This window comes from Hypanus sabinus, chromosome 10, assembly GCF_030144855.1.
Source record: "Hypanus sabinus isolate sHypSab1 chromosome 10, sHypSab1.hap1, whole genome shotgun sequence".
NCBI classification, from domain to species: Eukaryota; Metazoa; Chordata; class Chondrichthyes; order Myliobatiformes; family Dasyatidae; genus Hypanus; species Hypanus sabinus.
In genome coordinates this window covers 41,402,778-41,416,014 of record NC_082715.1, presented here as the reverse complement: position 1 = coordinate 41,416,014, position 13,237 = coordinate 41,402,778, and the positions used below count along the sequence as shown (strand labels likewise).

General features: G+C 41.6%; 1 protein-coding gene across 1 annotated transcript in view; it reads right to left on the bottom strand.

Annotated features, from left to right (window-relative positions):
- selenoi (selenoprotein I) overlaps positions 1-13,237 on the bottom strand; it is a 66,735-nt gene that overhangs the window by 16,673 nt on the left and 36,825 nt on the right. The window contains exon 5 of the mRNA XM_059981751.1: positions 10,231-10,493. Coding sequence (XP_059837734.1) covers positions 10,231-10,493 — 263 coding nt within the window. The remainder of the gene's footprint in view (positions 1-10,230; positions 10,494-13,237) is intronic.

The window sequence follows — 13,237 nt, the reverse complement described above, 5'->3', positions numbered from 1 at the left end:
AAACACCCTGCTCTCCAAAAAAAAACACAAACAAACATTGCTGCACATCTCAAGTTTGCAGAAGACCACCTGGATGTTCTACAAAGCTTCTGGGACAATGCTCTGTGGACAGATGAGACAGAAGTTAAACTTCCTGGCAGAAATGTACATTGCTATGTTTGTAGGAAAAAGGGCACTGCACACCAACACCAGAACCTCATTCAAACACAAACTACACTGCAGATGCTGTGGTCAAATCAACACGTACAAACAAGCTGGATGAATCAGGACGAAGGGTCTCAGCCCGAAACATTGACTGCTTGTTTCTACAGATGCTGCCCGACCTGCTGAGTAGAACCTCATTCAAACTGTGAGGCATGGTGGAAGAAGCATCGTGGATTGCAGACTGCTTACAATCATTGAGGGAACAATTAATTCAAAATTGCATCAAGACATTTTACAGAAGAACGTCAAAGTAGCAGTCCATCACCTGAAGCTTAATAGAAGTTGATTATGCAACAAAACAGTGATCCAAAAGACAAGAGTAAATCAACAACACAATGGTTCAAAGAGAAGAAAACTTGTGTTTTGGAACAGCAGAATCAAAATCCTGGCCTTAATCCTATAGAAATGTCATGGAAGAAACTGAAGCAAGCAGTTCATGCAAAGGAGCCCACCAACATCCCAGAGGTGAAGCAATTTTGTAAGGAGGATGGCCTAAAATTCCGCCAAGCCGATGTGCAGACTGATCAACAGCTACCAGAAATGTTTAGTTGAAATTACTGCTGTACAAGGGAGTCACATGAGTAACTGAAAGCAAAAGTTCACATACATTTTCCAACAAATACATGTAATTTTGGATCAATTTTCTCAATTAATAAATGAACAAGTTTAATGTTTTTATGTTATTTATTTAATTGGGTTCTCTTCATCTAGTGTTATGACTTAAATGAAGACCTGATCACATTTTAGGTCATATTTATGCAGAAATAGAGAAAATTCTACAGGGCTCACAAACATTCTTGCACCACTGAATTTCCTTATTGTACTGAATAAGGAAACTTTACTGAACACATTTGAAAACTTTATCCCATCTAGTTCTTTTACAGTATGGGAGTCCCAGTCAAAATGTGGAAAGTTAAAAATCACCTACTATAACAATCTTATGTTTCTTGCGATAGTCCGCAACCTCTTTACAAATTTGTTCCTCGAAATCCCTCAGACTGTTGGGCAGTCTGTAATGTAGACTATTAATGTGGACATGCCTTTCTTATTTCTCAGTTCCACCCATAGCATCTCACTATACAAGTTCTCCAGTCTGTTCTGAATAGTCACTGCCGTGACATTTTCCCTGACTAGAGATGACCCCTTCCGCTCTGTCATGTTTAAAATAACTGCTATTGAGCTGTCAGTCCTGCCCCTCCTGCAACTAAGTCTCACTAATGGGTACAATATCACAATTCCAGGTGTTGATCCATGCCCTGAGCTCATCTGCCTTTCCTACAATAGTTCTTGCATTGAAATTTATGCAGCTCAGGGTATTAGTTACACCATGCTGAACCTTTTGTTTCTTGACTTTGTCTGAGGTCTTAACAACATGTCTCCACAACCTCTCTACTAACTGTTCTGGCAAAAGTCTAGACAATCTACCCTCAGCCCTGACATTGTCATTGTAATTCTCTTCTGTATCCTCCACAGCTATTGTCACCTCTATGCATGCAACTTTCTAATCTCGGCCTTAATGATTTACTCATTACAGCACTCTCAAAGCAGGAGCATTCGAAGTATCAGACAATAAAGAATCAATTATGCCTTCTTAATCACTTTATCAATCTAATTATCTTCAGGAATTTATTAAAAGATGCCTCTGCTCATAGTTTCCTCATTTATTTTATATTTTCCTATACTGTATGCCTTCTCAAAATATATTCTCACATTTAAGCCTTCCTGGCATAAAATTCCTGAATATAACTGCTTTCTAAATGAACTATTTATTTTTAAACAATTTGCCACCATCTTTTGAAACACACAGTTTTGTAATTTCTTTCAACAATCTGCCATTTGGGACTTCAAACACTATCAAAACTGAGTGATCTTACTTCAATCAATATAAACTAGCCTCTCAAAAAAAATTCCAATGAAAGGCAGATAAGACATTTTGTTCACAAATCTATGTTGACTGTCCAAATCATACATCATGGAAATGGACCATTTGCCCCAACTTGACAATACTGATTGTGTTACCCAGCAAGCGAGTCCCATCTGTCTGCATTTGGCCCTCTCAACTCAAGAAGGCAGCATCAATCAAGGACCACCATCACCCAGGACTTGCCCTTTTCTCATTGCTACCAACAAGCCAGTGGTACAGGAGCCTGAAGACACACACTCAAAACATTTAGTTGGGAACAGCTTCTTCCCAGTCATCAGATTTTTGAATAGACACTACCTCACTATTTATTTTGCTCTCTTTTGGCACTACTTAATTTAATAAGTTTCTTATAGTAATTTATAGTTTTTCAAATTATTATGCACTGCACTGCTACAGCAAAACAACAAATTGGTCGACATACCTCAGTGATATTAAACCTGATTCTAAACTCTCCTATCCGTGTACTTACTTAGATGGCTTTTAAATATTGGTAGTGTGCCCATCACAACCATTGCTTCTGGCAGCTTATTCCAAATACGCACCATTCTTTGCGTGAAGAAGCCACCCCTCACGTCCCTTTAAAATCTTTCACCTCTGATCATAAGCCTATGCCCTCATTTATGGCACCCCCTTGGGGAACCAAAATCCTATGCAATACTCTAAATGCAGCCTCACCAAGGTCACATACTGCAACACAGTCACCAACGCCCAGAATCGCTGCCCTGTCTGAAGGCCAGGATGCCAAACACCTTCTCTACCATTGGTGCCACTTTCAGTAAACTATGCACTTGTACTGTTCCATAACACCGATCACCCAAAATGCAATACCTCACATTTATCTGGATTGAAAGTAATTTGACAATCCTCAACCCACCTGCACCTGCCAGTTTGTGTCCTTTAAAATGCCAATTTACACTTGCCTTTAGTTATTTTGCCTAAATAATTTGCCCACTAATGTCAGACCAACAAATCTGCAAGTGCTTAGTTTATTCTAATGTGCTGCTTAAACAAAGAAATCGCATCAGCATCGCGCCACTGATCAAAGAGCAATGAAAAATTATAGTCAAATTTTGCAATAGTTCCCCATTTCATTCAGGAGTCTGCTTACCCTTCAATAAAGGACAAGGCAATTTAAACCCAAACATCAGGTGAGTCTTATAAAATACTCTGTTAGAGCATTTAATTTCTTTGCAATGTATTGATGCTGAGTAGTTCATGAAAAGGCAATTAGTTCTTTTAAGAATCAAAAACTTCCTGTCAGAGAAATAATGAAGATACAGATAAGCAAACATTTAATGGTGATAAAATAATGATGAGAGAATAAATTTGGATTAAAGAGCAGTTCCCGATTCACACTGGGACATGGGCTGACAAGAGCATGTTTTTGTAGTTGCATTACTCAAAACAAAATCAGCAGCTTGACTCATGGCATGAGTAGGCTACAAGTTAAAAAAATAACAGGACTATCATCACTATGGTTGAGGAGAATAAGTTATCTATCTTATACCCAAATGTCTGAGAAGCAAGATCACAGTCACAAGAAACTGCCAGATCAGTTCTGCTCCACGTTGTCTCAGCTGAACAGTAAGTTAAAATTAACAGGAAAATGAGAGATCAGAAACCTGACCATACCCAACTTAGCCCAAGAAAAACTGATCACATTGGAACTAGCAATGTAGGCTTGAGTGACAAATTAATAAAGAACCCCAATACAAATGTCCTATCAATAAATAAAGGAGCATGGCCTAGGTAGCAAAATCAGGAACTGATTACTTGCCCACAACAATATACAAATTAGAAACTAACAAAAAAGCAGAAGGTAGTATTGCTATTGGAAGAGTCAGCCTGGTCCGTTGAACTCAAAAGTGCTTTTGTATATGTAGCTTCTATATTCAGAATTTAAGTGAAAAGCAGTGGATTTATGTGTGGAATAAATCAAGAGATCAATAAAAGTGGTTGGAGTAATGTTAACAGAGTACAATGCAAAAGTCTTAGGCACGTGTAAAAATAAAACATTATAAGCACAGATGCTTACAAAAACAATGAAAGGAGAAGTTTCTAAATATCAAAACATACTATAAAGAACAGTAGACAGTAAAAAAAAAACTAAATCAAGTCAATATTTGGTATGACCAGCCTTTGCCTTAAAAACTGTATCAATTCTCTACGGTACACTGTCATGCAGTTTTATAAGAAAATCATCACTGGTTAAGATGGCGCTGGTGATGCACAGGCACTACTTGACAGTAGCAAACAAAACTACTAACTACTAATCAAATTTTTTCTGGCAATCACTACAATCAATAGCCTGTCAATTACCTTTCAGAGTTAAGCTTTTGAACCACCTGTACAACCAGGTATTTTTGAGGTACAAACTGAAATCTCAAAGGCACAGGACAGTTGCGGTATGGCATACACAGGCTGACTCAAGGCAACAGGGCCAGGACCCAGACCCGGGCCCAAGAGCAGCGAATGAGCCGATGTCTGGCCATTGGTGGAGCAGACTTGGATTCAAAGCAGCAGAACTGAGTGAGGTGAGGCAGAGTCAAGGGAGCAGGGCCCAGGTCTAAAGTCCCAAGGCTAAATCAATTTAAGCACTAGGAAAGGTTGGGGTAGAGGCCAAATCTTGGTGGGAAAGTGTATCAAAGCACCAGGACCTGGGTCAGACAGAGAAGAACAGCCCAAAGTTCGAATGATTTAAGCACTGGGCCAGATTGAAAAGATCAGGATGTTGGGGCTAGCCAGTTCAGCTCCCTGCTCCATGGGGTTTACTCATCTCTGCTCTGAACTGTGACTGTAAGCCTGCAACTAATGGGCCTCTGAATTGGCTACAGTGATGATTGTCTTTGTGGCTATGCACTCACTTTCATGAACTTCAAATTTGAATGTTAGTTGCTTATTTTTATTGTTTGCATGATTTGTTTTTTTTTCTTCTGCACATCGGGTGTTTGACAGTCTTCTTTAATGGGTTTTATTGGGTGTCTGTTTTGTGGTGGTCTGTAAAGAGAGAAATCTCAAGGTTGTTTATAGCATATACACTATGATATAAATGTACTTTGTTTTGTTCGGTAGGTTGTTTCACACACCTTGAAGAACTTGCCACATTTCTTCTGCAGACTTTGGCTGTCTCATTTGCTTCTACTTCTCCAGATAATCCCAGACAACCTCGATGATGTTGAGATCCTTGTTCATCTTTTTCACTGAAGATAGTTCTTTATGACCTCGGCTGTGTATCTGGGGTCATTGCCCTGCAGCAGAATGAATTCAGGACAGAACAGATGCCTCCCTGATGGCATTATGTGATGAATGAGAATCTGCTTGTACTTCTCAGCACTGAGAATTCCGTTAATTCTGACCTGATCACCAGCTCCATTTTCAGAAATGTAGCCCCTAACCTGCAGGAAACTTCCACCCTGCTTCACTGTTGGCTACAGGCACTCAACCATGTAAGCACTCCCAACTCTTCTACAGACAAACTGCCTCCTGGTTAAGCCAAATGTTTCAAATGTTGACTCATCAGTCCAGAGCACTTGCTGCCATTGTTCAGCACCTGAGTCCTTATGTCTTTAGAGTGTAGGTGAGTCTCTTAGCTTCGTTTCCACTTCAGAGGCATGGCTTTTTGGCAGCAACTCTTTTATAAAGTTCACTTCTGACAAGACTTCCCAGATTGTAGAGGGGTGTACTTGGGTTCCAGTTGTTCCTGTGAGTTCAGTACTGACAGCAATGCTAGACTTCTTCCAATTTAGACAGGGCGTCAGTTTGATGCATCTCTCCTCTGCTGCAGTTTCCATATCCGACCACTGCGCCTCTGGTCCTCAAACTTGCGTGATTCTCTGTACTTCTTCAGAAGAGCTCAAGCAGCACATCTTGAAACTTCTATCTTCTGCAAAATTTCTGCTTGAGGGAGACATTGTTGATGCAGGATGACCACCTTGTGTCTTTCCGTGGTGTAAGAATTGATGATTTGAAGGTTAAACTGCCTCACCATCTTTTAATTTGGCTGTCCTTCACCCAGTTCTGCTTCAGTTAATCAGTTTAGTTCATTCAACTCATTTTGTCGTTGATAATTAGTTCAAAGGTTAAAAAACATTACCAAGTTACGTATACATTATACAACCTTGAGATTCATCTCCTTCGCCACAAAACATAGAAACTCAAAGGATTCCTAAAGAAGGACAAACACACAATGTGCAGAAAAAAAATCAAATCATACAAACAATAAAAGCTAGCGAATAGCATTCAGAACCACAGACACTAGGCCCAGAATACCAGGAGCAGACCACATCCTCAGTTCAGCGCAGAACCAAGTAAATGTCATGAAGCCTGGAACACCCCACAGCCTCGGTTCAGTGCAGTGCCAAGTAAACATCATGGTGTAGAGTGCAAAACCTTCACCTTTGGTCCTGAAATCATGCCTTTTCAATCCATCTGACGAGGCATTTCAAATCAAACTAAACTAACATAGGACTGTTCTCTGTACTAGGACCTGGTGTAGATGCTCTGGGCCTGGACCCTGCCACTACTTTTCGGCTCATACGTGCCTTTTCCAAATCAGTCTGGCGCTTAGACTGATCAAACCTCACTCTTGGTTTAGGTGGACAGGCCTTGAATTTGCCTTTCCTCCATGTTGACTTTGCTCTACTTGCCCCCAATTTGACTGAGCATTGCCTTCGCCTGCCCTTCATTGTTTGCGGTGATCATTTACCATAAATTTTATAAGTGTTATTAAATTATTTAGTTGTATTCTTTGTTTTGTTTGCTGCCAGTAAGTAGAATGTTTGGAAATCTAAAATTTGCTCTTTCTACTGACACACTAATGCAAAAGACAGACAAACATCTGAACCAAAATTCATATTTAAAAAATCTAGGTATCCAAGACTGTTGCACAGTATCATGGCTAATATCAAACTTGAATAAAACTGTTGGATGTCTACTTTTTTTTTTACAAATTCACATATCAACTTATACATGAGGTAAACCTGTCAGTGTGCTTTTTCCTCTAAGAAATTATTCTGATAGAATTAAAACGCAGAAGATGCTCAGAGAAGGGCAGTATGGAACTCACGGGCCCATTCTCAGAATGATTAGTCAGGACATTCTGCACTGTACATGGAACACAAAAAAAAATACAAGTCCTCAATTACCTCAGAAGATCAAATGCTCAGTATATGAGCATTTTCTGGGTTGAATTCAATAGAACTTGAAGGAAATCAGAGGGTATGGGATAAAATGCAGAACATTATGCAGCTTTGAGGCAACAGACCTTCAAGTGCTGTCAAATTCAATCCTGACCTCCAGAGCTGTCAGTGTGAAACTTGCGTGTTCTCCCCATGGCCAGGAGGGGCTCCCTGGGTGCTTCAAATCCCTCACCCCAACCCACATCTGAAAACACACAAGTTAGTCGGATACTTGACCACTGTAAATTGCTACTTTTGTGTGGATAGATAGTAGCTGGGTAGAGAAAATTTACAAGAATATTGGGAGAAAGGATTACAGGACCCTAGACTTCCTGACTGGGAGACCTCAGTCAGTCTGGATCAGGAGCAGCATCTCCAACACCACCACACTGAGCACAGGGGCTCCCCAGGTTTGCGTGCTCAGTCCACTGCTGTTCACTCTGCTGACCCACGACTGTGCTGCAACACACAGCTTGAACCATATCATCAAGTTCGCCGATGACACCACCGTGGTGGGTCTCATCAGCAAGAACTACAAGTCAGCTTACAGAGAGGAGGTGCAGCGGTTAACAGACTGGTGCACAGCCAACACCCTGTCTCTTAATGTGAACAAAAGAGATGGTTGTTGACTTCAGGAGGGCATGGAGCGACCACTCCCCGCTGAACATCAACGGCTCCTCGGTAGAGATCGTAAAGAGCACCAAATTTCTTGGTGTTCACCTGACGGAGAATCTCACCTGGTCCCTCAACACCAGCTCCATAGCAAAGAAAGCCCAGCAGCGTCTCTACTTTTTGCGAAGGCTGAGGAAAGTCCATCTCCCACCCCCCATCCTCATCACATTCTACAATATTGAGAGCATCCTGAGCAACTGCATCACTGCCTGGTTCGGAAATTGCACCATCTCGGATCGCAAGACCCTGCAGCGGATAGTGAGGTCAGCTGAGAAGAACATTGGGGTCTCTCTCCCTGCCATCACGGACATTTACACTACATGCTGCATCCGCAAAGGAAACAGCATTATGAAGGACCCCATGCACCCCTCATACAATCTCTTCTCCCTCCTGCCGTCTGGGAAAAGGCTCCGAAGCATTCGGGCTCTTATGACCAGACTATATAACAGTTTCTTCCCCCAGGCTATCAGGATCCTCAATACCCGAAGCCTGGACTGACACCTTGCCCTACTGTCCTGTTTATTATTTATTGTAATGCCTGCACTGTTTTTGTGCACTTTATGCAGTCCAATGTAGGTCTGTAGTCTAGTGTAGCTTACTCTGTTGTTTTTTTATTACATAGTTTAGTCTAGTTTTATGTACTGTGTCATGTAACACCATGGTCCTGAAAAACATTCTCATTTTTACTATGCACTGTACCAGCAGTTATGGTCAAAATGACAAAAAATGACAATAAACTTGAGGATAAATTAGTGAGAGAATGGCCAAAGACTAGATGGACTGAATAACCTCTTCCTATGTTCTAAGGAGCTGGTCAACTGAATGGTGCAAATCTCAAAAGGTCACAACTTCCTCATGCTTCTGCTACAAGTGTTTGTATGTTTTAATTTTCATAAATGACTCATCATCCTCTAGAATTTGAGGCAAATTTGTGGAATATGTTAGCACAGGCAGCTGTGGCAGTGTACTTAAGGTGGAGATCGATAGGTTCTTGATTGGCTATAGCATCAAAGGTTACAGGGAGAAGGCTGGGCAGTAGGGCTGAGGAGGGAGAAAGGATCAATCATGATTGAATACGGGCACAGACTCGTTGGGCCAAATGGCCTAACTCTGCTCCTGCCTGTTATGGTCTAAAATTATCAATCTGCAAACACCAAATTGTGAGAGACAGTTGACATCGTAACAAACCACAACAAGATGTTTACAAACTTGGACATGTAATTGGCAAATAGATTTTAACGTGTTGCATTTAAATACACAAACGAGGACACCAGATAACACTTAACAATAGGTTTCCAAAAGCATTCTGAGGCTCAAGTAAACTAAATCAGTAAAGTCATGAAATTTCAAGTGAATAATTTAGAAAAAGTCTGATGTGCATACATACACTTATTGCCCCTCTCCTCCATCCAACCCCCTACTTTTGGTAATTGTATTTTAAGCCAGTTTTGTTTTTGAAATAATTCATTATAATACTGTGGAACATCATGTGCATCTCTTGACTTATAGAGAAAACCAATTTAAGGATGTCTGTAAAAAAAGAAAACTGGAACCAGTTTATTGCCCTGGTACTGGAAATCTGAAGTGAAGGCAGAAATGTTGGAAATACACAACTGATCAGACAACATCAGGGGGAAAAAGGTCAATTGGCAAATTACCTTAATCCTAAAACAAAGAAGCTCTTTCTCTTTGCACAGTTTCTACCTGATCTCCTGAGCATATGGAACATATTTCATTTTTTTTTAAACTGGTTACAGAGATTACTATGGCTGTAAAATCCAAATCAAGCAGTGGAGTGCATGATTCGAGGAATAGAAATGAAAAGCTTACATTAAACATTAAAGCTGTTAATACTGGACTATCATAAATTGTTCTGGTATTCTTACTATTGATAAAGACATTGTGCAGATCTTTTCGACAGCTTTCTGGAAAGAAAACCCAAACTCTAAATAAAAATATTCTGAATTATCACCTCCCCCACCTAATCAAGAATATTTATGCAGTGAACAACAGTGACTTTTGGCTGAGAACACAATTTAATTCAGTTTACACCACTACCAGCAGGCTTGAATACTACCATTTCATTCAATGAAATGCAATACAAATTTAAAAATCATTGGACTTAAGCCCACTACTAAACAGATCACACTGCTGGAAAGCTTGACTTGCAAAGAAAGGTACAACCAGTCAAGAAAACATGCAACCCTTCAGCATAATTCTATAAAAGAATATTTTACTTTGAAAGTCACTTACCACTTGACTAATGTCATATCCCCAAGGAAGGAAAAGAATTCCTGTATTGTACTTCTCCCAATGGGAAAGGATGAAGGAAAACAGAACCACCCACAAAATGAGGAAAAGTGTGAAGACACTGACACCAGCCTCCCCACGTCCAAAAATAGAGTAAACAGTGACCACAAAAAATATGCACGCCCAGCTGTCCAAACCATGGTCAAAGAGTTCTCCAAGGGGAGTACTGGAGTTTGTTCGTCTAGCTTGCTTCCCATCAACTCCATCTGCAGGAAATCAAGAAGAGATTTAAAAAATATATCACAATATACCCTCTTAAAGAAATTCTCAGTTTCATTACTTTAGATTTATGTTCATTGCAGAAAGCAGAACTACCAACCTATTTATACATGGAAAAGAAACCACCTCATCTGCAAATGTCAGTAAGAAAGCGAGTTTCCTGACATTCACTAAAGATCTTGCCATTTCTGTTTTAAGAAACTGGAATAGGTCCTTCTGCCCCCTTCAGCCTATCTACTGTTCAGTCAGATTTTGTTCAATCTATATCAATTCAGTTTGGTCCTCTGAATTTTATTTCTTCAGCGGTTTGAACAGGGCATGACTGCCCAAGCTTGTGGAAGTCGGCACTGAGAACAGCGGGAAGAGTTTAAAATGAAGACAGATTTACAGAGCAGGCATCGGAGGAGCAGGCGACAGAGTACAGAGAGACAGAGTAGGAAGGCTTTGGCGATAAAGGGTCGAGGCGAGGCAGGTTATCTGTTTAGTACCGACAAAGTATGTGTGTGAGACCAGTCTTCTGTGCTCGGTGTCGGATGTGGGAGGTCCTGGAGAATCCCAGCCTCCCGGACGACCACATCTGCACTAGGTGTGTCGAGTATGCAGCTCCTTAGGAAATATGTCAGGGAACTGAAGCTGCAGCGCGATGACCTTCGTCTGGTCAGGGAGAGTGACGAGGTGATAGAGAGGAGCAATAGGCAGGTAGTCACCTCCAGAGCCCAGAAGACTGAGAAGGGGGTAACAGACAGAAGAAGAAGGGGCAAGAGGCAGATGCTAGAGAGTACCCCATTGGCTGTCCCTCTTAACAATAAGTACTCCTGCTTGAGTACTGTTGGGGGAGACAGCCAACCTGGGGGAAGCATCAGTGGTCACACCTCTAGCACCAAGTCTGGCCCTGTGGCTCAGAAGGGTAGGGAAAGGAAGAGGATGGCAGCAGTGATAGGGGACTGTATAGTTAGGGGGGGTCAGAGAGGCAATTCTGTGGACGCAGGAAAGAAACGCAGGTAGAAAGTTTGCCTCCCAAGCGCCAGGCTCTGGGATGTTTCTGATCATATCTATGATACCTTGAAGTGGGAAGGACAACAGCCAGAGGCCATGGTACATATTGGTACCAACGGCATATGTTAAAAAGGGAGGTCCTGAAAAAAAAATGACAGGGAAAGAAATTGAGAAGAAGGACCTCAAAGGTAGTAATCTCGGGATTACTGCCAGTGCCACATGACAGTGAATGAGGTGGAGGATAAATGTGTGGCTGAGGGATTGGAGCAGGGGGCAGGGATTCAGAAAGGCTGGGGGGTGGGAACCGAACTGGGGGGGTGAGGACTGCCGAGCGCATCATTGGAGCCTCCCTGCCCTCTATTGTGGACCTGTACTCTTCCAGGTTGAAGAAGAGGGCGGGGAACATCATAAAGGACTCCTTCCATCCTGCACACGGACTGTTTGAACTGCTTCCGTCTGGTAGGCACTTCAGGTCCCTCCAGACTAAGACTAATAGGCACTGGAGAAGTTTTTTCCCTACTGCGGTCACTTTGCTGAACAGTTAACTGCCGGTTAACTGTCGGCTAACTATTACTTGGATTGCACTACCTGTATGTATAATCTATATTTTCATTTATATTTATCATTATTATTGTTATGAGCAGAGAGACAACATCTGCCGGAAGTAAATTCCTTGTATGTGTACAGGTACTTGGCGATTAAAGCCTGATTCTGATTCTGAACTGAAGTGATAGAGGAAAGGGAGGTTGGCTCACAAATAGAGAAAGCTTGGAGACAGTGCGAAAGGGAGTATAGGCAGGTGATAGAAAAGGGATGCACACAGACCAATGGCTTGAGATGTCTCTATTTTAATGCAAGTGTTATGAATAAAGCAGATGAGCTTAAAGCTTTGATCAGCACTTGGAGCTATGATGTTGTAGCCATTACAGAGACCTGGATGGTGCAGGGAGAAGAATGGCTACTTCAAGTGCCAGGCTTTAGACGTTTCAGAAACGAAAGGGAGGGAAGCAAAAGAGGTGGGGCATGGCACTGTTGATCAGAGATAGTGTCACCACTGCAGAAAAGGAGAAAGTCATGGAGGAGTTGTCAATAGAGTCTCTGTGGGTGGAAGTTAGGAATAGAAAGGGGTCAATAACTCTAGTGGGTGTTTTTTTTTAAAAATAGACCACCCAATAGTAACAGGGACATAGAGGAGCAGATAGGGAGACAGATTCTGGAAAGAAGTAATAATAACAGGGTTGTGGTGGTGGGAGATTTTAATTTCCCAAGTATTAATTGGCATCTCCCTAGAGTGAGGGGTTTAAATGGGGTAGAGTTTATTAGGTGTGTTCAGGAAGGTTTCTTGACACAGTATGTAGATAAGCCAACAAGAGGAGAGGCTGTATCGGGAAATGAACCTGGTCAGGTGTCAGGTCTCTCGGTGGGAGAGCATTTTGGAGATAGTGATCACAATTCCATCTCCTCTACCACAGCATTGGAGAGGGATAGGAACAGACAAGTTAGGGAAATGTTTAATCGGAGTAAGGGGAAATATGAGGCTATCAGGGAGGAACTTGGAAGCATAAATTGGAAACAGATGTTCTCAGGGAAACATATGGAAGAAATGTGACAAATGTTCAGGGATATTTGCATGGAGTTCTGCATAGCTATGTTCCAATGAGACAGGGAAAGGATGGTGGGGTACAGGAACCGTGGTGTACAAAGACTGGTGTAAATCTAGTCAAGAAGAAGAGCT